This window comes from Pimephales promelas, chromosome 4 (assembly GCF_988280905.1).
Source record: "Pimephales promelas chromosome 4, fPimPro1.hap1.1, whole genome shotgun sequence".
Taxonomy (NCBI): Eukaryota; Metazoa; Chordata; class Actinopteri; order Cypriniformes; family Leuciscidae; genus Pimephales; species Pimephales promelas.
The window spans coordinates 29063972-29091426 of record NC_142772.1 but is presented as its reverse complement, the minus strand read 5'-3'; the positions used below and the strand labels follow the sequence as shown (position 1 = coordinate 29091426).

Sequence of the window (27455 nt, the reverse complement as noted above, 5' to 3'; positions counted from 1 at the left end):
TACACCTGGGGCGGGGCTACACGTGTAGCTCCGCCTATAACAATTCTCATTGGTTAGTGACAAAGTGATGACGTCGATCGAGGCGGGGTCGTACTAGGGCGGGGCTGCATGTGTAATCCCGCCCAAAACGCTTCTCATTGGTTAGTGGCACAGCAATGACGTCGACGCCATGCACTGTAAACAGGAAATGTTGAAAAACTCACGCGCTAAATCGCGCTGAAACCTCTCACGTAGATTTAACTTAGAGCTAACTGTATATTAACTTATAGACCACGGATCATTTGTTTTTCTCCTGCTCTTACAGCAACACATTCTGGTGTGACATGTATCATTGGCTTGAGCATTATCTCCAGTCTCTCTCCAGTTTCACTAGAGATAACAACATTAGGAATTATAATAAAAGACAAAAATTAAGAAATTATTTTAAACACTTTAATTATCTTGGGTAAATTTTTCATCCACAAATGTAAATGTTTAAAAACACAGTCTCTATTTACTGTCTTCAAGAGAGAATTTGCATTGTAGCCCATTACAAATCCCTGTGGCTCATGAAGAAGCCTCTCTCTCTCTCTCTGTATGTATGTAGGTGATATATAAGTTTTTTTGTGCTATATATATACCACGCTGAAAGCACATGCATCGTATTTGAGTTGTGGTACAGTATTGATGTCGATGCTTCAAAACGCATGCGCAAATTTGAAATAATACTTTTAATAAAATGATTAAGTATTAAAAATCTCTAAAGTAATAATGAAAGCAGCAAAAAGGAGTAAGCACATAGCCATAGTTTTAACTATGACTGATCCAAGTCCAGCGTATAAGGAATTACAGAGTATTGTGTAATATCTTTGTAGTTTTTCACATTCTGTAGCACTTCACCATGTAAATAACAAAATAACTGTAAACATTAATGGCACCAAAATATATTTCTTATTTTAAGCATTCCTCTGTAATAGTTCTATGTGAATTATATAGGTTATTAAAAAACATTTATGCCAATAAAGTTTGAAGTTAAAATAACTACATACAGTACATTGTCAATCTCTGCAAACCATATTATGCATGCAAACTCAAAAAAACCAAACTCATACCAGTGATAACTTTTATTTCAAAACAAGTTTGAAAAATTGTGTAAAGAGATATTCAGATAATCACCTACACACAACACACACACACACATCATGTACACACACACGTACACTCACTCTCACACACGTACACTCTCACACAATCTACTCAGCCTGAAATTCCCCTCCATCATTGAAAAAACTAGCCCTCAACCTCCTTCGCGGAAGAAAATGCATGCAGGACTCCCCTTCTGCCATCACCTACACACCTAAGTGGGCAGTCCTTGTGTATTGCATGGTCAAATGCAGTGTTGTAGTACTCGAGACTCGGACTCGGTCTCGAGACCATATTTTAATGGTCTTGGTCTTGTCATGGACTCGTGTCCAGTTGGACTCGGAATTGACTCGTACTCGAACATTTTTTTTTTTAGGACTCGGACTTATTCCCGAGTCCACTCGAGTTCAATTCAAAATATTTTTCATGATTATTAATGTATGTTAATAAAATATTTCTTTAAATTGATTGACATCCCCAGTGATTGGTGATTTTCTAGTGTGCAACTGCACATGAAAATTTTTTATAAAATTACTTTTAACACCACCTATGTGGCCTTTTTACCCTAAACTGATCATATTTTTTAAACTCTAAGTAAATTCAGTAAAAAACAAATAAAAGGATTTCTCTAAGTAAATAAATGTAAATTAAGTAATCAACCCTCACTGGTCTCGGACTCGACTCGGACTCGACTCTCTCTGGTCTCGGTGTCGACTCGGACTCGACTACAACACTGGTCAAATGCTTCCCAAGGCGTCAGTTAGGTGATGCCTTGGGGGTGAGAATGGGCTGGTATTTCAGTACAGTGCAAGCACAGTCAACGAGGGCACCTGGAACTCTTGCACTCCAGTCCACAACACCTAATTTAGATAAAATACAGAACAAACAATATTGAATCATTTTGAAGAATGGCATTATCAGTACAGAGTCATACAAGGAATTTCTTTTTTTTTTTATATACATTTTAAACATATTATATAGGAAAATGTTAGACAAGATACACTTGAGTGTTACTGGCTTTGTCTGTAGTACCTAAGTACCTAAGAGACTTAGTTGTTTATGAAGAATATAAACTCTAAATAAAAACTTTAATTTGGCTTGAGCAAGCCTATCCTAAAAGTTTTGTGGGCAATATAGTTTATCAAGCACAGACAGATGTATGGATATGACAGATAGGTAGAGATAGATAGGCACACAGAGATGAATAGATAGATTAGGATAGGATAGAAAATTATTTTTGATGTGGTAATACATCGGCCATATGGGATGCTGGTGTACTGACAGAATGGGCACCTACTACTGCTCATACCCCCCTCTTGCTTAACACAGTTGTGTACATTTTTGCAGGGGGGAATGGCTCTTAAAACCTTGGATTTATGAAGTAAACAACAACAAAAAATAGGTGAGAGAGATGGAGGACTAGACTATGTGTTAGAGAATAATTATCAGCAAACACCAAAATATATATAAAGTAAAATAGCAAAAGTGGTACCCAAGGAATATAAATAAGGATGACAATGCCAAGGATAAGCAAAGAGAATGAAGAATAGAGCATAAGAATAGGCATATGTGAAGAGTTCAGATGCAAAAGCCTCTAAGTGCAATTTGAAATTTTCTTCTAGAATAATCATTTTTATCAAGCTTGTATATTTAAGTTCAGTGATTTCACTTAAATGGCAATGAAGATTACCTATTAATTGTTATTTAAGTGAAATTACTGAACTTAACCCTTTAAGACCGACGGGAGCGTCGGCGCTCCGGTTTGCGTGTGTCTGTTTAACAGCCTATAGAAACTGAAACCAAGTGGCTAGCTCAATCATTCTTTTTGCATACAAAACCAGAGATGTAAAATTGTCAGATCAAGCCTCCAACATGCGCATGTTGCGTTGTTTTCACCCTCTAATGAGTCTGTACAAAATGCGCAAAATGCGTTTCTCAAAAAAATCACAAAAATGCATTGCACGTCTTTGCACACATGATCTGTAGATCTGCGATTGATAGTGACGCCTTCCGATGGCGCATTGAGGTATCACGTTCGGTGCACATGGCAGATCAAGCCTCAACATGCTCATGTTGCGCGGTTTCCACCCTCTAATGAGTCTGTAATAATGCGCGTTTCCAAAAAAACACACAAAAATGCATTGCACGTCTTTGCACACATGTGCTATAGATCCGCAATTGGTAGTTGCGTCTTCCGATGACGGATCCATGGACTGATCACGACATCACTTCCTGTGCACTTTGACCCCAGCTTGTGTCGCATGTAGTGACGTCAGAAGCAGCGTCTTTTGGCCATGCGTTTGACTGAATATATAATAGGTTTGACTCGCACTTGACTCCCATCTGCTATATGTTCCTTCTTATCATTATTGTCTTTTTTACCATTGCTTCATTCTATCATTTCTTTCTCGTTTATACACTCGCAAATACAAGCACATTCACACACACACGCACCCCCCCACACACACACACACACACACGTGTGCGCATGCGCGCAACGTTATGTCAAAATGAAAGTACACGGACGCACCGAATTCCTTCTGCTCATCGCCTTTATTTATTTATTTTATATTTATTTTATTATTAATTGTTCTGACAGGGTCTATTTAATTTATATTCTAACCAATTCAATGTTTAATCAATGTTCAAAAGCAAAATGTTATCTGTTTGACCACAAATGTAATTGAATATTTTACATATGGCATTTTACTCCCCTTTTTTAAATGAGTGTATCTTAAAAACTAAGTGATGTAAACAGTTCAAATCAATTCTGTATAGTTTTAAACTGTTTTATGCACATTTTTCTCATTGACAAGTTTGAGGTTTACATTTATCATTTTTTTGTATTGAATAAAATATGGAGATTTTTTTTCAAAAAAATTGTTTTTCTTTTTGTTTATTGCATTTTTGAGATATTTATCTAGGTACTATTGATTTATTACAAACATAGCCTTCAAGTAGAGAAAGTAAGGATTATTTTGATGTATGGCATGTGAAAATGCTCAAAAGAATGACAGCACAGCATGTAAAAATAGAAAGATATACTCTGGTGGAACTGTTCTATGGCAGGTCATAAAGGGTTAAATATACAAGCTTGATAAAAATCATCATTAAAGAAGAAAATTTCAAATGGCATTTAGAGGCTTTTGCATCTGAACTCTTCATGTTTTACATGTTCAATTAAATAAATGTAATCTTATTAATTACAAAATAGTTTACATTTAATCAATTTATTTATAGAAAAAAAGTCTTACAATATAACTTTGTATATTGCTACTTTTAACTGTTAAATCATGTTTTTCTTCTGGTTCATTTTTAACACTAATATCCTCCTAATCCCACCAAAACCACACTAATATAGACCATTTCACAAGATGTAAACAACACTGGTCCAGAAGCACTTCCTGTTTCAGTTTTTTAACACTACATAAAAGCTGGGATAAAATACAACCAACAGAACATTTAAAACTGAATCAAAAAGTTAAACAAACATCTTTAAGATGTTTCCTTTACATGTGAAATAAAGAAAACAGTTACAAACTGAAACAGGAAGTGCTTCTGGACCAGTGTTGTTTACATCTTGTGAAATGGTCTATACATGCGCGCGCACACACACACACACACACACACACACACACACACAGGCCTACGATGCTTTTGGGAAACGCTGCCCCAGTTATTTGTGTGATATGGTGAGTAAAGTTACACAATCTTATTGTTATACCACTTCATTGTATCATCTCACTAAACGCCACTTCAGAATTAAAAATTGTAAATAAAATCAGAGGAAAAAAAGAAGAGTAGCCTGTACTCACCATGCAGCGATAAACCGCGGAAATGAAAGCAAGCTAGAAAGCGACGTCATGAGTTTACGGCGCGGCCCCACCTCGATCGACGTCATCACTTTGCCCCTAACCAATGAGAAGCATTGTGGGCGGGGCTACACGTGTACCCCCGCCCCAGGTGTAGCCCCACCCCGATCTGCAGGCTGCAGCCAGGTGCTTCTCCTAAAATCCACTGGATCCGTCTACGGAACGTCTGCGTCGCGGACACCGGAGCTAATCGCGGCCATTATAGTCAATGCTCTTAAGTCCACCAGCTGCGGACAGAAGCATCTCTCTGCTCCGCTCCGCAGAGAATAGGTAGCAGGTTTATTTTCGCCGCTAAATAGCTTTTGGTCATAGCCTGGCCTTGGAACCGGTAAAAATAATTACTTTATTCGACTATTCCTTTTCTTCCTTGTAGGCCTGAGACGAGAGTTCAAGAGATTTCCACGACGCATGTGTGAGAACTGCGATCTAACTCTACTCCTTCTTGTTCAGTTCTCGCGTGTGCGTCATGGAAATCTCTTGAACTCTTGTCTCAGGCCTACAAGGAAGAAAACAAATAAAGTTATTATTTTGGGGTTTTTTCCCACACAAAAAGTACTATTTTCGTCGCTTGATAAACTTATAGTTGAGCCACTGTAGTCACATGGAATAGTTAAACATTTTCTTCAATGACTTTCTGGGCTGTCAAGTTTCAATCCCTTAGGGTGGCTATGTGGTAGTGATCCAGCTCTCAAATTTAATCAAACCAATAGAATCAAACCAATCCACTGATTTCAATAGAGCCTTCCAGGCGAAAACCCAGCTAAAACTATGAAGATATTTTTGGTGCAACACACAGTAGATTCAAGCAGCTGTAGTAATGTACTTGTGTTTGTGAAAAATATACAAGACATTTGTGAGAAAATATTCCACAAGTGTGCAACTCTCATTGGATGAATTCACTGGTTTGCAGATGAGCAAAATTTCTCTGTGACTTCACATATTTTGATGCAGGTGTGTAAATACGTTTTGCACCATATTCACTGAAGCAACTGTAGCAAAAATGTGAGCTTACAAGTTGTAATTTGTGATTTGTAGAACAGGATTTGTGCACCTACAATGAAGAATTTGAGAAGGTGTAGCTGTTGGGTTGTGTTTGTGGAAGAGAAAAAAGGTATTTTTAACTTTTAAAACATTCTCTCTGTGAATTCAAATTTACTGTTACACTGTGTGGCTAATATTCTCTACAACTATAAATTCCACTTTCACAGGCGTTTAGTTGTTTTCCACCAAAAATATCTCCATAGCTGAGCCAGATGAATCTTGACATTGTCATCCTGTTTGTTGACATGAAAAGCTACACTCAATATACTCAATAGGTTACTCTATACCTCCCATAAACCTGTAAAACGTCTTTGGGCTTTGGAAAGACACTATAAAAATTGTATTATTTTTATTATTTTTATTTTATTATTACATTTTTTTTGATAGGGACAATGCTCATTGCTCAACAACAAACTACATGCTGTGAACAAGCCAGAGTTAGCTACGAGTGCTAGTTTCCATCTGTTGTCCCTAGCCAGGTCTTAGCAGGCTCCCTAAAATACAAAAGGTACACTATACATTTAATAAATAAATACAGTAGCAATATTATAAATACAGCAGAAATTTCAGAAACAATATAAGCATACAAAAAAAGATTTACAGATAAACATATACATACACATGTACACATACATATACATAGCCTATATATATATATATATATATATATATATACATACATACATGCATACATATGGACTTAAGTATTGGGTGTATGGTTACAAGATTGTAGTTGTCCCTAATCCAAGATTTAAGCTGTTTTTTTAAAAGAGGAGAGACTATTACACTCCCTTAACTCATTGGCCAGACTATTCCAAAAAAATTGCGGCTCTGACAGTGAAGGATGCATTTCCAATTTTACTTTGTGTATTGAACTATACAGTCCCCTCTGGTGGTTGCTTTGGTTACTGTTACTCTATTGGCCTTATCTTTCTGTTTTATAAACTGGCACAGTGGTGGTGGAGCAAGCCCACAGAGTACCTTAAAAACAAGGCAGGTGTCAGCAAAGTGTCTGAAATTTTCAAAGCTAAACATATTGTGTTTTTTGATTATGTGACGATGATAGCTATTTCCCTTACGGTCCAATGTCTTTAATGCCTAGCTGTTTATAAAGTGACTCCAATGTTTGCAATGTTGTTTTGTTTGCGTGTGATTAGCTACAGTAAGAAAAATGTGAAAAGATCACATTTATCACAAAGATCACAATTAAGTTGTATCCATTTATTTATTTATTTTCCCAGATGGTAAATCCTTGAGAAATCTGGCATTAGATGTGTGCATTTAGTTTACACCTATTTTCCCAGAAGTCCTGTCTTTCCCTGGGTATCAGTCTTTGATGTGTTTGCAAGTGGGATGATGATAATTAGCAGTGCTAATATCTAATTAAGCAGAGAGCATAATATTAACTAACTTCCTCGCCTAATATCTAAATGCCATCTGGTGACCAAACATGGAACGACATGTTGGTAGTCAGAAGGACAGCAGGAGGCATAAGAAACCCACCCTGGCATTAAAATTGGCGAGTTAAAATTAATGCCCACACTGCATAATGAGACGAGTTCCCAATCTAAAGCAAGAGACCACACAGTAAAGTGAATTCTTTGCAAACTTAAAGTCTTAATTAGTAAGCATTATTTGACATGCATCCAGCAGCAAACTAGCATGTGTTGTGGTTAAGGGGAGCTGTTTCTCCTGGTACCTTCACAGACACATGAAACATGTGCTGACTGCGCTCACATGCATACTGCTATTCAAATTATTTTGTGACGGCCTGCTTAAAAGGAACTCCCCATAATTGCTATATAACTCTAACATTGTATGGCCTACACCTATTTCAGAGTCTCTTCCTTCAGGTCTATTTTTTCTTATTCTGTCTGTGGAAAAAGTGAACCGATTCAGGTTGACTGAACTTGTAAGCTGTATGTGTGCCAGCACATGTTTGCATGCGCTAACAGACTGAAATAACTCTTGATTATCACTCCAGTCAAACCACTGTGCTTGTCTATTTTTTTTTTTCATAATTAGCCTCTCCTGGCCCATATTCCCTTAAGACTCAATGCATTGATAAGAACATTAGATCATTTCTGCTCAGTACAGCTTGTGTTTAGTGGTGTAAGGAGTTTCAGTCAAACAGCAGCTGTTACAATGCATACTAGACAATGAGGTTGTCTAGTATTCTGTATAATCTTCAGTGGTTTCCTTTCACTCATTCTGCATTTGTCTCCTTTGACTATAATTTGATCAGAAAAGACTCTGAGACTCACTGTTGTAATGTGTGTTCCTCCACAGACAATTGTGCTGTGAACCTTGTTTCTATATATACAGTATATATTTTTTTGATTTGATTTGATTTGAGATCTTTATTTTGAACATGTAAATAATAATAAATAAAAATACAGATATTAATCAATGAAACAAGGAATATCAATTAAAAGAAACAAAACAAAAACAAACAAAAAAACAAAAACAAAAAAACAACCCTCTATTTGCATGTGCAAAAAGGGGTAGGAAGAAGTAAAACTTATGTACTCCTACCCCCCTATACCATATTTAAACAAATACCTAAAAAAATAAATAAAAAAGAAATAAATAAAAATCTAAATAAGTAATCAATCTATAATCCATGAAAGTATTGATTCAGAAGTTCTATACACATAAGGATGTTTCCCGATACATGACTATATATAATATATTAGCATTAAAGGGGTCAAGATATGGATTTTTATTTTATTTTAATATGTTTCTGGAGGTTTTTTACATATAAAAAACCCCATGTACATGTGGAACACATTTACTTTAAATTTACCCTCTGTTTGAAATGATTCAGACAGATTTTTTATATCGGCATATCAACGCCCACTCGTTATTGCACGTGAGTGTTTTGAAAGCATTATCCATATAGAACTGCCATTTACAGACAATGCATTACAATCATTTACTTAAATAGCCAGGACATTTTTTTAAAAATATTTATTCATTTAGCTAATACTGTATAACTCGGATTGTATTCGTCTGAAATGAAGAATGTCATATACACCCAGGATTGCTTTGGTGTTAGTAAATAATGGGCTAATTTTTATTTTTGAGTGAACTATCCCTTTTATCTATGAAACTTGCAGGATATTTTGAAGGTACAAAATGTCTAAGAGCAGCAAATCGCAGTAACTTTATGGACACACTCTCCATGACCTGTAGAAACTAGACTGCCAGCCCCTTTAATAGTGTCTGGACATGCTTGCAATTTTATCAGATTACAGTTTCTATGCTGATAACTTTCAGGAATTGTATTGCTCAATTCACTGAACAATGAAGTGTGTTGCACAACCACATCCTCTATTTCAGTTAAAACAAATATAGTGTAATCTAATTAACAAAAATACGGGATATTATAATATCCAAAATAATATTATGTTAATATTATATTAACATAATATTAAGTCTTAAAGTGTTAGTTTACCTAAAAATTTAAATTATGTTAATAATGACTCAACCTCATGTCATTCCAAGCCCTTAAGACCTCATTCTCAATACAATGCTGAATAAAGTTGTAGTTTTTGTTATTTTTGAACCAAAATGTATTTTCGATGCTTCAAAAAATTCTAGCTAACTCACTCATGTCACATGGACTACTTTGATGATGTCTTTATTTGCTTTCTGGACATGGACAGTATACCGGCGTACATACATTTTCAATGGAGGGACAGAAAACTCTCAGACTAAATCTAAGATATCTTAAATTGTGTTCCGTGAAATTGTGTAAATGGAGGTCTTTCGGGCATAGGACGACATGAGGGAGAGTCATTAATTACATAATTTTCATTTTTGGGTGAACTAACCCTTTAAGTTTTCTGAGGTCATTTGCACTGCAATCGATAACAGAGAAGTAAGATGGCGGCAGTTGCATTTAAAACAAGAGGAGGAGTCCATGGATACCAGGAGACATGAAAGTTGCTTCAGGTTCAGTTACACAGACGAGTAGACCAATATAAAGGATTGCCATGGAAGACTCCAACTATTAGGAAATATTATAATGCTGGATGGTACGATTGATTAATTAGAATTTATTGTTCCATAGATCGGTGTAAAAGAGTGCAATTTTCCCCATAGGTTTTTTTTTTTTTTTTAAAAAGTCTTTCTTTAAGAGTTAAAAGCCATGATCTAAACCAACCAGGTGAATCACATTACAAACTTTGATCATCTGGAGCAAAATAAAAATAAAAAATAGGACAAAAAAATTAGGTTAGAAGACTTAACAAGACCTAAGACCTGTACCTAACAGATTTATTGGTGGAAAGAACTACAATTTCATGAAGCACTGCAAATGACATTATCAAATAAAAAATGATGTAGAGATATTTCTGTTTGCAGTTAGTTTGTTAATTAGTTTTGTCATTCCCATCCCCTGCCTGTTGGTTTCCATGGTTTCTGATTGATTTGAGTATTCTGTTCTGGTGTGTCTTGTTAAGGATCTCGTCAGCTCATTTGTTTTCCTGTGTATTTAAGCCTTCAGTTTATGTATGTTCCTTGTCTTGCTACGCCCGCTCAAGACACAAGACCCCAGATACACCGTGGAGGTCGTCACCGAAATGCCCATCCCTGTGAGTCTCTGAGTCCCTGATCTCCCGGTGCTGCCCAGGAGGCATCTTGTCACGTCTAAGCCACCTTTGCCACCCCATTTTCCAGCCCCTTGTCCGCCTCCTGAGCGCCAACCCTCCTTCCCTTATATATATATATATATATATATATATAGTATTTTATATTTATTGCAAATTATGCACTTATGTATACATACAAATATTTAAATATTTTGAGAGTGGAGGGAGACTATTACGTCATTTGCAGTGCTTCATGGGATTGGGTGGGAGTTATCAATTTCTTTTGGTGATAGTTTACATAATAATCAACAACTTTAAATGATGGTTTTCTATTTCACCATTGTTTTTTAATTTAATTATCATTTGCAAGGATTAATGGGATTGTAATACTTTTCATCACTAAAGTTGTTCATTTCATTTTGTATAACAAATAATAGATTGTAATTTTTTTTTATTCATCTTGTAGCTGATTGGCTTAGTCCATGGTTTATAACGCTTCAACAAAGACTTTTTAACAAAACCTATGGGGAAAATGAATAGAAAAAAATGTATGGAACCAGCACTGCTAGAAAGGTGAACAGGCACTAAAGCAATATTCTCTGAATTGTGAAGATTTCTTTGCAGAATCGTGGATAATGTTTTTCCACCAGGATTCCTGATTTTAAAGTCCGCCTGAAACTGAAGTTGCTATAGACTTTTCTTCACTATTGTGACATGAATCCAACTGAAACAGCTTCTTGAACAAGAAAAAAATATGGGGCGGGCCTTGAATGTCCATTGGGAATTGATTGGATCGTTGTGGTTTGGTGAGTGGCTGGTTGTCCCACCCTCTTGCCAATAAACACGTCATCAGAGAAGAGATGTCACTGTAAGAGGAAGGAGAGGTTGATTTGATTAAAGATCATGAGGGCACATGATGCTACATAATGCTATATTTCAATTGCTGATGGCTTCAACAAAAGCATATAGACTTTAAAGGATTATTGCCCTAAAAGGAAAATGAATGGGATTTTTACTTTTGTAACACAACTGCTGTGTTTTATACAGGAGTTAAAGTAATCTGTTGAAGTAATAGGATGTAGTGGGTAGAATGTGCAATTAAATCGTTTCAGACCCCTGATGACACAGCTCCGTTCCAGCTTAATACTATTAACTGCTGCGTAATGGGGACAGGATGTACTTTGTAAAACAAACAAGACAAACCATAAAGTGTTAAACAACAGTGCATTTAATAAACACACCCAAACTAAACATGTCATTCTGAAACTGCTGCCCCAAGTTACATTTTGACGAGTCAGACACAATGAAGCTCAAATACACAAACTGTGATAAAACACACACACACTCGCACAGATGCACACAACAGCTACACCCTGACATTCATGCTTATTTCATTTTCCCACTAAACACACCCTAGGTCTGATGTATGCATGACATGCGTGCTTGTTTTTCTTTGCAGCTGCTCCCTTCTGCAGCTGCTTTCAGCACACCAGTTAATCACCACCAGATGTGATGAAGAGAAACAGAAACAGAGAGAGAGAGAGAGGTTGAGGAGCATGTCTGTATGACAGATTGGATCTAGAGAAAATGGAGAGAAATATAAAGACAGGAGATTGTCAAAGAGGGGAAGGACGTGAAGTGGGAAGGTAAAAACGTGTGCGCAATAATGTCGACATGTAGCCTGCTTGAACAGACCACACAAAAAACAACAATTATTATACTCATGTAGTCATGTGTCATTCAATAATTAAGCCATTAAAAAAACAGGCCTTGATATTGAAAATAAAAAGACTTGCACTTTTGTGTATAATATCTTTAGTTATGCATGAACAAATACAAGTATTAGAGCATTTTGACATGTTTTCCTCCCTCTGTTTACTCCATTTGTCCCTAGATGCCCGTATGTTCAGCTTTCCCACAGAAAAATATTCCCTTATGATTGATTCTCTCTGGAAAACACATGCTCATTATTAAAAACATATATTTATAGTAGTATAAGTATTTAGACTGGTCTGTGAATGCATTTCACAGCACTTTCATGTACAGAAATGGAATGACATTTTGTAGTTTATATTGGTATATATGAGCCAGTTATAGAGATCAGAAAAGGATATGATGTAGTTGGTTGGCTGTGTTTTGTTGTGCATGTGTGAGCCTGTCTCGGTTTTCTTTTTTTTCCTTTTTTTCCAGGGAGTGCAGAAAAAAAAGGACATGTTCCAGTTCTGGGGGAGCTTCACCTTTACACTCTGAGGTTGAAATTTGAGCCCTCCTGATTCCCACATGTACTGTAAGTAGGAAGGCCTTGTAACCAAACACTGTTGCACCATCAGATGTTTTTAAATGTACTTCATACTGGTAAGAGGCTTGTATCCTGTGATCAGAAGAGTCATGTCAGAAAAGATCTCTCTCAGTTTCCTAACTCTTGCTTGACCCTTGAAAAAGAGGAAAATCCTCCCTAAAAGAATAAAAAATGGATATGTCACATTTAATACCTCAAAACTCCAGTGGGGATTCTGTGTCAGTATCATCTATCCGGTGTTTCTGAACACACTTCCTCAGGAATTGCAAATAATCCTGACAGCAGATGATCTGTTGATATTCTGTTAAATTGTCGAATGTACATGTAAATGTTGTAGAAATGCTTTTGTCTCGCTCACAGTATTGTTCTTTTTGTTATATGAAGGTCTTACTAAACATTCTTGGAAATTTAGTATTTGCTACTTTTAACCCTTTGATACACATCATGGGTTTAAATAGACCCGACTGACCCGACTTTCACACGTAAGTTTAAAATATTCTAACTGATCCCCCAGTGTGAGTTTTTCTAGGCGACCGCTTTAGAACCTGTCACTTTAATGTTTCCATGGTGACGCGTCACGGAACCACAACACAGCGCTTAATGATTGGTGATCTGCTTTTGTCATTTTCCATTTTTTATGAAAAATATTCACAAATATATTAGCTATAACATCAACCACTGATGTTCCGATTGTCAAATATGTTCAAGTGGATGTGTTCTGTAACTGTTGTTTAAACACCTAAATTAACGATCGCGTTAGTTGAGCTGTATGTGCTATGGGCGGCGCCATGTTAGTTTACAACACTTTCAATTCCTAAACTTCTCACGAAATAGGCTACATGATAGTAAGTGGCCGGTGAACTGGGAGAAGAATTGGATCAAATGTAAGTAAAGGTAACTTACTTACACAATGTGTATCTGATATGAATAAAACGTGTTGTCTTATTATAATGGAAATTATTATTATAGAAATAATAAAAAAATGTTTGGGTCTGAAATCACTGATACAACCTTTAAGAGCGGGTGCGAATGTTGCATGGCAGATTGTTATTATCGCAAATTTGCCAGGTGCGCAAGGAGTGTTCACAGCCGAGGAGGACGTTCTTGTCAGGGCAGTGAAAGAGAGTATAAGTGACGTTGTATGGAAATGTGGGAAACCCACCCAAATCAGCGTAAGTTAAACATTATATACATATGTGTCTTGCCGCTATTGGGCAAACAGGTCTGATCCGTCATTACTACAATTAGCCTGAAAAATTAAGGTAAATGTGTTTTTTACATCTTCATTAACACCACAATGATTTCCCTCATGTGTTAATATGTTTCTTTGTTATAATGTATGATTTTCAAAAATAAAAACTGCTGCATCTCTGTTGATGAGAGAATCAAAGTGTATGAGCGTTGTGCACCCGCTACAATAATCGCCAAGCATGCGCACTTAGAATAGCATTATGAACAATGCGCAACGCGCCACTGACTTTAGACTAGTGGCGCAATTGTTTTCTGGAACTGCAAAATAGCACAAGGGAATGTTTGCGCCGAAACACGCCTCCTTTTTGCACCGACCGAAGTTTGCACCGAAGTTCATTTTCTTAGTTCACCGATGTAGCCTACGTCTGTGGAGGGGGAAAAAATGCTTTGCGCGGTTGCAATGATAAATGCGTCAGTGTACAGAGTCATTTGCGCCGGGTGCAAGATAGGGCCTTATGACTCAAAACAAAAAGGATATTATGATGAAATAACCTTGACCACAATGCCATGACAGTGTTTCTAAGGCGGGTGTATGGAAGTGTGTGACTGTGCGTATTATGAATGACATGAACTTTGACTCTTACTGTCATTAAGTATGAAAAAAAGCAGACTTCCTTCTCTATGATTAGAGCAGCTACACACACACACACACACACACACACACCTGCCTCCAGGATGCAGTAAATCTTTTTAGTGGAACACCAAATCCACATTTCTGGTTATTACAAACTGAGATTTTCATTTAAATTAGTATTCCACTGAAGCTTGAAGCACGTCTCCAAATCTCTGAAATAAAGAGCCTCTTGTTCACCATCATACCAGCATGCCAGAGGCCACGACTGAGCTGTGTTCAATGTAAGTATTGTTTACCATAAAAACATGATTTCTGCTGCTAGGATAGTAAGAACCTGTTTCAGCATAATTTGAAGTACAGTTGTGTATGAAATACTATCTCTTTTATTAATGGAATGTCAATGAGTTCAGGTATAGCAGTTGCTCAACATGAATCTGAATGAGTGTGTGCATGTGTGTGTCATGTCAGGTTTCTGACCTGCACATGTAGCTGTAATCGCTGTGATTCATCAGAGTTATGTGCACATATTCCAAACACATTCCCTGTGCCAGTCGGCCTAATAACTGAGAAAAGGTGGAGCGATGAGGGAGAGAGGGGGATGGGGTTAGAAAGAAAAAGGAGGTGATTGTAGGGGAGAGAGAAAGAGTTGCTGTAGCAAGGCGATGAAGAGCAAGGGAAAGAGGATAGCAGAAATTTAAAGATTGAGTACAATCCTTTTTTTGGACTCCCTTATTAAATAAGGTAAGAAAGTAATGTTCATATCTTGTTTTTCCCAATACGTTAACCTTGCGACTTCAGTTTTGATACAAAAGTAACTGAGACAGCAATCAACATACAGGCTCAATACAAAAGCCTTTTACTCAAATTACTAGCCTTTTATCAAAATACCTAAAGCTCTGAATTCCTTTGTCACATGGCTGTCTGGTGTTTTTCTCTTTAAAACTTATCAGAGTTGTTTTTATATGAGCTCTGTCTGGTTTACCCATGCAAAAGAATGTTAATCGATATCTTAACCAAGGGCAGATGACACTAAATACACACACTCAGGCACGTGTGCGCTAACTGGTTTGTTTTTCACTAGAGAGTAATCTGGATGGCTAGATTGTTTGTATTCACTCTGCTAAATGTAAACCGTTTTCCGAGTGCCATTGGTTGTTTACTTCATATTAATTCCTCAGTCAGTTTAGTAGTGATTCTTCTTTCTTACTACACTTCATGTTTATGGGGGGAGGGGGGTTGGCAAATTGGCTTATCATTTTGAAATACAACTGAATGACAACACAAGACTTTCTTATAATCTTTAACCATCTTTAATCTGCTATCTTTAAATTTTTTTAAATTAAGTAATATTTTATTTTTAACAACACAACTTCAAACATTAAATCCGACACAATTTGATATTTTACTCTAAACTCAAGTCAAAAATGGTTAATGCAATCAGTTAAAGGTCTTTGAAACATTCACCCGAGAAATGAGTCATAAATCATTTGAGTTGACCACTGATCTGGAGCTACATTTTGTTCAGTAACACACTTTTATTACATTCCGATGCTATCTGAAAATATATTACTGAACATTCAAGAACTGTAGTTCTTAAGGTAACACTATAGGTCAATAATTGTTCATGAAATCACTTAAAGATAATTGACTTATAATCCATTCACCCAAGGAAATTAGTTGACTCTGATCTAAAGTTCCATTCGTAACTCGTGTTTTTCCCCCCACCAGGTATCATGTTGGTGTGTCTACATTCTGTCATCCTTCTCCTCCTCATCAACTTTCTCGACCTGTCATCATCATCTCAGAATGCCACTCGACCCCGTTCCCGCATCTCTGAAAAAATGTACGATTACAGTGATTACGAAGAAACTACCATTGAGCCTCTCAGCTTGTCTACCTCTGAAGTCCCAGAACTCCATCCATGCTACTATGACATGTGTGTGGAGCAGCAGCAAACCTGCAAGGAGCTTGCAGCAGTCACACCATGCCTCTGCCCAGGGTTGAGCCCAAAAGACAATCCCCCGAGTCCACCGCACCTCTCGTATCTAACTCAACAGGATGACAAAGGGGTCGTGGTGCACTGGTGTGCTCCGACCTCCATTGTCACCCACTACATTGTCTTGGTGAAAGGCAAGGATAAAGGTGTCGATTGGGAGATCGAGGTGGAGGAGAGGAAAAGGGCAACAGTATTGCAGGATGTGGCAGCTGGTGCGCTCGTGTGTGTAAAAGCGGTGAATCTAGCCGGCTTCAGCACAGAGAACGGGCAATCGTGTGCCACATTTGAACCCCAACTTTCAGACTCTGGACTTGCGCTGAAGCTGGGCATTATTGGAGGTGTGGTGGGACTCATAGTTCTTCTGATTCTGGCTCTGCTGCTGTGGAGACACAAAACATTGCGGAAGTCTACTGCACGAAACGAGACAGGGGGAGTTCTGTAACAGAAAGGAGCTTGTATCTGTTTGTGTGTTTGTGTGTGGCCATAAATATGCACTTCATATTGGTATGAATGATGGGAGTAAATGAATGACTGTGGACTGATAGCCACTGTGAGCATGCTGTATAGAGGAAGTGTATTAATGAGTCAATGAAAGAGGGGTGCAGAGAAGGTGGACGAATGACTCAGCACATTCTTCTCATTTGGTCGTCAGTGTCTGACAATGTGATTTTTGATAGACACAAATTGCAGACTGCTAACTTTAATCATAGGCACCTTTTCAAGACCATTTCCCAAATCACCAACACAGTTTTTAACTTGTGTGTGTTTGTTTCTTCTTTCTCCATGTTTTTTGTTTTTTTGAGACACAATTACAATTTCTCATTTAAATTTAGGACTGGGTCAGATCAACAGCACATTTTAGGTTACTTTTTTAAGTGTACGTTTTTGCTAAAATAATCTGTGTAAATATTTAATCTTACAAAATAATAAAAGATTTTTTGTATTTGGAATTATAGGAACTATAAGTTGAACTTTTGCCTGTTGTGTTCAGTGTTTTGCGCCACAAATGAATCACAGTGTGATGCGTATTAATGAGTGAAAATGTGTTTAGAGTTTTGCAAAAAGAGAGCATGAGATTTTGCAAAGTGTCTAACTGCCTAAACTTGTTTAAGATTTTGCAGAAAGAGTTATTTATTCGACAAATTGGTTTAGAGAATTTAGTTCAGAGAATAGGGTTTAGTGTCTTAGCAATTGTGAAAAACTAATGTAATTTTAACCCCCACTTTTTTTTCCTTGTATGCAAAATAAGCTGAACTATTCAGAGATGTGGTTTTCCTTAAACCACACACACCACAATAAAGAACGTAACTTTCCAGTTGCAGAGAACTGAATAGTCACACTAGACACTATTTATGTCTGTGTATGGTAATTCTGTCGTAAATCATAGTTATTTTCCCGCTTTCTAAAATACAGAGGATTACATTGACTGCAGATAACAAGAAGCAATAGTATTAAAAGGGCTGACTGTATCTGTTTATTCTTCTATAATTATGGAAGAATTTTGTCTAAAGAGAAATGTTTATCGTTTCTAAAATATTTTTTTTCAGCCCCTCTTGAGTTGATGGTAAATTTACACTCTAAAAACACATACTTGAGTTGGTGGATAGGTGCTGCTGTTTGATATAATTTCTGCGGTAAATGAAAAATGTGGAAAATCCCAGGAATTTATAACTTTTTTCTTGGCCCTGTGAAGAATCTGGACTTACCATACCACCCCCTCATTTTAAGTAACTGATTTTAAACAGAAGCTGTAACTGCACGGTCAAATGGACAGCAAAAAATAAAATCATTATGTTAAATACTTTGAAATCTAATCCTGACACAATGTACTACACTTTTTTTCTCCATAAGTCCACTTTTTTTAATCGCAATAAAAATAGGGTAATACAGACTCATATAAAACACTTGAATCTATAAAAAAATTATATAAAATATAAGAAGTGGGGGTCACGGAGCAAGAGGATGATGATTTGTTTCCTAAGATGTTTTATTTTATTTAGTCCACTGTACATACATAGCAATCTGTGATCCATTCACTTAAAATTATAACCAGCTCATTTTATTCAGCTGAAGTAATTGTCATGAAGAGTAACTATTGTTCGATGCTTCTTTAAAAAAGATGGGCCTATAAATACACTGTAAATATACTGCATTTCTTACTTTTTCATCATCACACCTTCCTCCATGAGCTAAACTAGCTATCCTTATCCGATCACTGCACATTTTTCCCAACTAAATAAATAAAATACTAAATAAAATTTAAAAAAAAAAATGTGTTTAGGCTGAGAGCACTGCTGTAGCTGTAACTAATGCCTGATGTTCCACAGCAGAGCCTGAGTTAACCACTGTTAAAAATTCCTAAAAATTAAACTGCCACTTTACTTTATTGTGACTTATGTGTCTTTTTCCTCTAGTATCAGTCACAAATTTTAATACTTCCTTCTAAGCTAAGCACAGCTAAGTCAGAAAGTGTTGGGCCACACATTCCGGTAAGCCCAAAGAAAAGTATTACAGAGCGCTGAATGACGCATATGCATTACCACAGACCCTGCTTGTAACACTGAAGTTCAAAACAGTCCCTGTAAATGCAAACCAGAACCAGAAGTATTCATTGGGAGCTTTGTAAAATGGGTTTCCATGGGTGTGTGCTGCAACCACAGATAGGCAATGCCAAATATGCCCAGGTTGGTGTAAAGCTCCGTCACTGCCACAGCTCTGGAATGATGAATCATGGTTTACCATCATACTCTCACATGGATGAGTTTGGGGCAATGACAGCATAAAGCTACTTGAACAAATTTATATAACAAGTTCGTCAAGGAAGAAAAATGGTCCCACTGAAGGGACACACTTTGTGGAAACACTTGTCTATCTGTCTAAGTTGTTGTTGTTTTTTAATTTAAACAAAGAAAATAGAAGCAATCATTTTTTAAGGGGAGGGTCTAACCAAAACAACAAGCAAAATGGTTAACTAGGAAGGACAACTAAACGACCTGTACAAGTCCTGGACAAGTCCTTCCACTGCCTGACTAACCAAAAACAGGGATAAATGTGTTACAAAAGACAAAAAGTGACACGTACAGCTTCCTATAACATAAAAAAGTAAATATACGATAGAAAGGCCTTAGCCTACCTTTTAATTCCGAAAACAATGTTATAAAGAAAGAAAAAAAAACACTACCGGGTAGGCTAGGCTACAGCTCTGTTTTGAAACCAGAGCACACACAAACCACAAGGTGTGCGGATTAACTGCAATACGCCTTATTCACGGCAGCGCCATCTTTGATTTTTAATGAGAATGAAAGCGAGGCTGTGAGGGATAGACTTGCATCTCTTCAATGGGCTGTATTGTTATTTAATGTGTTTTCGGATTGTTCTGCTCATGAAACACTGGAAAAATATCTTTCTAAGAAATTTCAGTTGACAAAAAACTCCTGACAATGTAAGTTGTGGAAAATTGTGAGTAATCTAGGAGCTTTATTCAGCTTTTTACAGCGGATGCCATTGGAAACACGGTAAGTCTATCCCTCACAGCCTCACTATCACACCTGTCATGGCGCTGCAGTTTTTATACTCAATCGAAAGAACACAAGTCTATAGTGCAGAGGAGGGAGAAGTGAACCAGTTAGCTCTCAGCACATTCTTTACAAGCATCTGGTGTGGCTAATTAACTGCAATGCAATCACAGTGAGGGAGACTGAGAGAGACAGAGCACATAACAAAAAATAATACTCAACACAGAGTAAAATACATATCCAAAACCCTTTATACACATAATCCATCATTGGGACGTATTAATCATTGTATACTGATATCTGCCAGCAGATGGCACTGCAGCACAACCTGCCCAAGAACACAACAGCTCACAATAGACCTTATTGACATCAGCGCCATCTTTAGAATGAAAGTGAGGCTGTGAGGGATAGACATGCATCTCTCAGGGTGATGCTCTGAATAAGGTCTATAGCACAGTGAATCTCAACCAGGGGGGCAGGGCCCACTGGGGGGGCCTCAAGATGACTTATTATATAAAATAAGACAAAATAAGCATTCAAATAGAAAAGGTAGAACATATCACCTCACCTTTGAATATTGTTGTGGGCAATTGGGACATTGAAGTCAAAAAGGTTGAAATCCACTGTAATAGTAGCACTGTTTCATTGTAGGAAGTGAGAAATGTTACATCAAAATTATGGAGAAATTAGATTTTTGATCTCTGTGTAAGTAATATGCAGTTTTGTGGAATACATGTCTAGTTATATGAACGGGTTACCTTTTCAAACAAAAGTTTTTTTTTTGTTTGTTTGTTTTTTTAACTGAAGGGATAATGTTACACACACACACACACACACACACACACACACACACACACACACACACACACACACACACACACACACACACACACACACACACACACACAGTTATGTTTTTTCCTTCCACAGTCATGATTGTGTAGGCCTACATTACAAGAAAGATTGTATTTTACGCATAAACTGCAATATCCAAAAGCTGAATCAAAAGATCTTAATTCTTGTAATTCCCTTTTGTTTATAGTCAACCCCATTTTCACCTCAAGGGTGTTCCATAAAACCAGCAAACAAAGATAAATTATTCTTAAGTTATGGCTTACACTCCCACAGCTTAATTATGATTATTTGCAGAATCTGTCATGTGAACCAGACAGCATGGACAATTTTTCATTCACTAGCGACCAGACACTCTATTTAAAAGACTTCTGAAAAAAATATAATGTCAGTGTATATGAAGTAGAAATTTATGTTTGAGTATTTTAATTACGATTGTGTATTACTGTATTATGTTTGCTGAGGCCCCCAAAAAGGCCCTCTGATTGAGAACCACTTGAATAAGTTTTTTTGTCTGACTAGCTTATTTCTGTCATAAGGCCATGTGAAGACGTCAAACTTAAAGGTTTTACATTTTATATCAAGACAACGTCAAAGTTTATCTAGACGAACTTGCCTTTCATACGTCATCGTATGTTGAACTGTTAAAAACACTACTTTGCATCAGCAAATGTTTCTTGTGTAAACAAGAGTTTTGTGTACAGCATGGTAAGCAAACATTAACAAACAGTAATAAATCTCTCGCTCTGAAAAAAAAAATCGTCATTTTCATGCGCTTTGTTTACGCCAGACAATGTCATTATACCGCGACCACAACTTTGACCAATCAAAAGTCAGGATTGACCTCCGCGTTTGTACAGTGGAATGAAGGCTCTGGCTCGTAGCTACAACACGATTACAACATTAATGCAGATTAAAAATAGTATTGTCGTGAGCTTTCAGTGTGGTTATTTATCGAGCTTTCAACAAAGGTCAGGCAGTGAAAGGTTCTATTTGCGAGAGGAATGTGTGGGCTAGTTTGCTAATGGCAATGCTATAGTAGCTAGTCAGGCTCGTCGTCTTTAGTTTCCCATTTCTGAGTGGTTAGAAATAATTGTCGCAGTGAGACTCCAAAGGATGGGCGTTTCATTTTTAAATAATTGATAAAATCGGTTTCTTTTTCGTTTGGTTGTACAGCAGAATAATTCGCAATGAACTCTAAGCGCAACAACGGTGAAAACGGGGCGGGCAGAATCAATCCAGTGTCGGTACCAACAGCAACAAATAGCCCATCAGCCAGCGCATCTCACCGTAAACAAACTATAATCAACTCATCCCCTAAGGGGGAGAAGGATGAGTGCATGCAAAACACGGTCCGGGACAAAAACTTCTCCATCTCCACACTCAGAACTCGTCTTGGACCGACCATCCGGTCCACTCTGTCCGCCGCAGTGGACACCCTTCTGGGCGAGATCGTGGCAGTGCTGTCCGAGACCCAGCGTGAGCTGTTGACCAAAGAGCAAGAGAACGAGAAGCTGAAGGTTCGGCTCGAAGTCTCGGAGAGAGAGCTCAAAACGTTACAGGAGTGTCTGTGTAGCGCTCAGAAATTAATCGACCAGCTTCAAGGCCCCTTTGGAAACCCATCCATGCCTGGACATCACGTCTACGCCACCTCTGGACCCTTAAACTCGAACCGCTTAACCCATCGGAGTGCGCCCGACCCGGATCCGCGCTGCTTTACTGGAGCTGAACCCGAATTGAGTGGCGCTCTGGGTGATGCCATACACGGCTTTGACTCCAGAGAAGAGTTCAAGAGCTGCCACCTCTCCATTCAGGCGGATGGGACGGTGACGAATAGTTTTTATGACCCTATATCCGTCCATTCGTCTAACATCTGTTCAGACATGAACCGACCTGGTAAGGCAACAATCATTTTTACACAAGTAGGTACTGTTGCTCTTATGAATGGTTGATGTGCCAACTGTCAACACAAAGCCACACACCGGGATTAGACATTTCAATTGGCTAATAAGTAAACGTGCTTAGTGTGGCAACAACAGGGTTAAGGGATACACAACATGTTGGTACCATATCGCTTTTCTGTCGACATTAGATATTGTTATCTGCCGATATTGGATATTTAAATGTGCATCCATATTTTCAATTTTTATATAGATTTAAATGATCAAACAGTAATAATTTAATCATATTTCTTTCTAATATTAAGTCTAATCATTAGTAAATCTCAAAATGATAGTTGTTGTCATACTCTATTTTTCATACCTAAATTGTTGCATTTAAAATTATTAGATTCTTTTGATAAAATATTATAAGTAGACAACTGATAATACTGTTTTTTAAATCTCATAATAACCATACAACTTTCTTTTGCTTTTCATGTAATAAATAGCCTAATTATTAGACTCAAAAAATAAAATTCATGAATATTTTAAAATTGTTGTTACTTTTAAAATATTCGTGTATTTTATGCAGTAGAAATATACGTGGAGATTTTAGAAAGAACAGCTTTTAGTTGACTCAGTATTATAATTAGTTTATGCGATTATGAAATTGGCATGTCAAAGTTTTGACTGTGATTTCTCATGCCATTGCTCTTTCCTACCACCAGTGTGTATATTTGTGATCTGTGTTCCAGGTGAGATGGCAGATGACAGCAGAAGACTCACGCACACCAGACCCCCCAACCCTCCCTCACACACTAGCTTCTCTGTTAAAGAGGAGCAGGTATCTGCCTCTGGACAGGTGTGTGTGCTGGGACGAGAGGCACCCACAGAAGCTGAGCATTCAGCTCAGAGCGTGTGTGATCTGGCATACGTCCATGTGGTCGAGGAGGAAGGAGGCTCCCGTTCACACCATCACCCCTCCAAAACTACACCACCGCCCCCCTCCAGGCCTCACAATGGACCCTCCTCCAGTAGTTCGCCTACGCAGGGGACCTCCGGACTTAGATCGGCCCAGAGAGATGCTCCTGGTTTGGGTATGACTCCCAGGAGGAGCCCAGGGGTGGATGCCTCATCGCCAGAAGAGCCTATGCGGCGCTCCATCTCAGAGTTGATGGGGGAGGCACCTGGAGAACGTCCTCACTTGTGTTTGGAGTGTGGCAAGACCTTCCGTCTGATCTCTAGCCTGAAAAAGCACCTGAGGATCCATACAGGAGAGAAACCGTACCCGTGCACCGTGTGCGGCCGCCGTTTCCGTGAGTCTGGGGCTCTTAAAACTCACCTCCGCATCCACACAGGTGAGAAACCGTACTCCTGCTCCGATTGCGGAACGCAGTTTCGCCATCTCGACGGCCTGCGGAAGCACCGCCGCACACACACTGGTGAAAAACCGTACGTGTGCAGCGTCTGTGGGAAACGCCTCAGTCGCCTGCAGCACCTGAAGCACCACCAGCGCATACACACAGGAGAACGGCCATGTTGCTGCCCACTCTGCCATCGAGGCTTTAAAGATCCGGCCAGTCTGAGGAAACACCTCCGTGCCCATCAGGGGGAGCCTGGAGCGGATGAAGCAATAGGCATGGCCGGTTTGGGAGAGGCGGATGGGGGATCCATGGATGATGAGGATATGAGATTCGGGATGTGGGGGGAAGAAGAAGGAAACGAAGGCGAGCCTGTGGTGGACTGTGTGTAGTCAAGCAAACAGATAAGAAAGTGAAAAGTTCACTTATAGTGAATTTAGAATCAAAATGTGATGTTAACTCTACAATCAAGGTTCTTGTCCTGGGTTAAAAAAAAAACACTTTCAGTGGCAACATAAAAACAAAGCTCATTATTTGACAATATGGTTATGTAACATGATGACTTTTCCTAAATATTCACATATTATATCCGATGATGTCACATCATATAGACCAGGACAAAACCACTGCAGGTCTTGCAGGCTTTTCCTTCTATGTGTTTTAGTGTTGGAGCTGTTGATGCTCCCGTGGGACTTAACAGGGTATTGTATGATCGGTTACTCACAATTATGGGTGTTGTCATTGGTGTAATAATCATTTTAATATGCCCTCTTCAGAGAAAGAGCTATTGCATAGGTGTTCGAAGATGAACGCATTAAAGCCTTAACTGTGGTTGTATTGCACAGGCTGACATGTGCATAATGTGCATCATAATATTGTTTTAAATGAAGGTAACTTTTTTTCCTTTTTATTGTTGCAGGCTGCAGAATATTCATTCAGTTTACCTTGGAAGTATATTTGGTTTATTGGTAGATTTAAGAGCCAAGTTTGGAGGATGTTGTGTTCAGGGTGAAGAGTATATCACATGGTGCTGATCCAAACAATCAGAAATGTTCATGGAGTTCAGCTGACTCATCTTGTAAAAATGTATTGTGCAGATCCACTGCTAACACAAATCAAGGAAACTTTAAAAGTGGTGCCCTCGAATGAATGTAAGAGGGAAAGACTGTCACTGCCAAATTGCTTTTTTGGTTGGTTCTCCTCCAAAAATGGAGACGCTGTTTCTGTCACGGCCATGTCATCAATCTGTGTGGTTTTGTGAATACTTTTTTTCTCCACCAATGTTTTGTTTGTTTTTATATCTAAAAAAAAAAAATGTCATCTTGTTCATTCAACGTGTATATTCTGTATATAGAACGGAAATAGGTTTAGTCTTTAAAATTTCATGCCAGAAACTGGAGCTTTAAAAGATCCATGACAAGTGTTTTAATAACTTTGGACAATTTAAACTTTTCACTTTGTTATAATATTGCATTTGTTCCTGACTGTGCGCACATGTGAGGTTGAATTTAGAGCTGTTGTTGTAGATGTTTGAAGATTGTGTATTTGGTTCAACAAAAAATGATTGCAAACACCCCAAAAAATGCTCAGTAAATATGCGGAACTGAATGTTTCTCCAGCATTAAACTTAATTGTAAGATATCTAAAAACAGGCCATTTTTGATAAGAAAACTAACATCTGCTGAGAATTCCTTTGCTATAACAAAACATCTCTACTTGCTTATCCTTCAGTATGTATTTCCAGTGATTATACTCTTTTATAAAAAGGGGAATAGTCGTCAGCTCCCTAATATCTATATACCCTTCAAGTTCACTCATATTCAGAATGATGTACCAACAGTATTATAAACATTGACCATTAAAACTTTCAAATGTATTAATTATTGATATAAATATAGAGTGTATTTGTGTTTCTTTGTGTTGACTCTGGTTACACTGGGATGTTGGGATGTCTCACTCACAGGATACAACATAAAATAAACTACATATATTTTGAATTTGAACAAATTCATGTAAAAATTGATGGATTTTCACTCTTGGAAAAATGAAAACAGCTATAATGTTCAACAGGGCAACATCAGTTATCATCAATACATTTGTTAGGCTTAATTGGTTCATTTAAGGATCAATAATAGGTATCCTGTACTCATGTTTAGATTTATTGCAGCAATATTGATTTGGATATTTATAGACATCAAAAGTGATCAGTAAGATTTTTTATATGTTTTTGAAAGAAGTCTCACACTCACTAATGCTGCATTTTATTTGATCAAAACATACAGTAAAAATAGAAATATTACTGTTATTATTATAATTTAAATAAATTTAAATTTTTTAAATAAACTTAAATTTTTTAAATAAACTTAAATTTTTTATATGTTAAAATGAGATTAATTTCTTTGGCAAAGCTGAATTTACAGCATCAGTACTCCAATCTTCAGTGTCACATAATCCTTCATAAATTATTCTAATATGCTTATTTGCTGCACAGTTGTTGGAAACAGTTGTGCAGCTTAATTTTTGTGGGAACCATTATACATTTTTCTTTTCAGAATTCTCCGTTGAATAGAAAGTTCAGAAGAACAGAGTTTATTTGAAATAGATATCTTTTGTTATGTTATTGTCAAATTTTGGTCAAGAAAAAAATGTTACTGATTTAAAATAGTCTAGACATTATTTAAAATAGTCTAATATATTAATATGATACAGAATGTGCTTTAACTAGCCTATATGTTTAATTGACCATCAAGCAGTACCCCATCAGTCAATTCAACCCAAATACTTTCATTGTAGTGCCACTGTGCTCTTTTGCCCCAGACGATGAGACATCGGTCAGCCAAAGTCTGACCCACATTTAGTTGTTTGGTCAGACTCAGAGCTCTCCTCCCTTCTTGGTTCTGAAGTGACTCATGTATCCGCTGAGGCATGATTATAGTCTCTGTGACGTAAGTCAAGACCACTCTGCTCTTTGAGCCCACACCCTGTCCAGACCTCATTGTCCCGGCTCTCCATGCTGCGGTAAGCATCTTTTAATGTCACATTGAGGGTAACGTTTGTTTGGTTGAACACTCATCCCAGTGCTCTGTATCATCAGACA

At 37.6% G+C, this 27455-nt stretch overlaps 2 protein-coding genes and 1 long non-coding RNA gene across 3 annotated transcripts; 2 read left to right on the top strand and 1 right to left on the bottom strand.

The window, feature by feature from the left end:
• Positions 1 to 1717: 1717 nt before the first annotated feature.
• Positions 1718 to 5132, bottom strand: LOC120494944 (uncharacterized). The gene is made up of 2 exons (XR_016168329.1): positions 4938 to 5132; positions 1718 to 1982 (listed from the first exon to the last, which is right to left on the bottom strand). It is a non-coding gene; the product is annotated as an uncharacterized LOC120494944 (long non-coding RNA).
• Positions 5133 to 15337: 10205 nt separating this feature from the next.
• Positions 15338 to 17700, top strand: LOC120461646 (LRRN4 C-terminal-like protein). Its single transcript, XM_039649854.2, has 2 exons — positions 15338 to 15495; positions 16483 to 17700. The coding sequence occupies exon 2, from the start codon at positions 16488 to 16490 to the stop codon at positions 17190 to 17192; it is 705 nt and encodes a 234-aa protein (XP_039505788.2). The 5' UTR covers positions 15338 to 15495; positions 16483 to 16487; the 3' UTR covers positions 17193 to 17700.
• A 4223-nt stretch (positions 17701 to 21923) lies between these two features.
• On the top strand, positions 21924 to 26251 carry LOC120461813 (uncharacterized). Its single transcript, XM_039650108.2, has 2 exons — positions 21924 to 23013; positions 23753 to 26251. Exons 1-2 carry the CDS (start codon positions 22308 to 22310, stop codon positions 24748 to 24750), a joined length of 1704 nt encoding a protein of 567 aa, XP_039506042.2. The 5' UTR covers positions 21924 to 22307; the 3' UTR covers positions 24751 to 26251.
• Positions 26252 to 27455: the final 1204 nt, after the last annotated feature.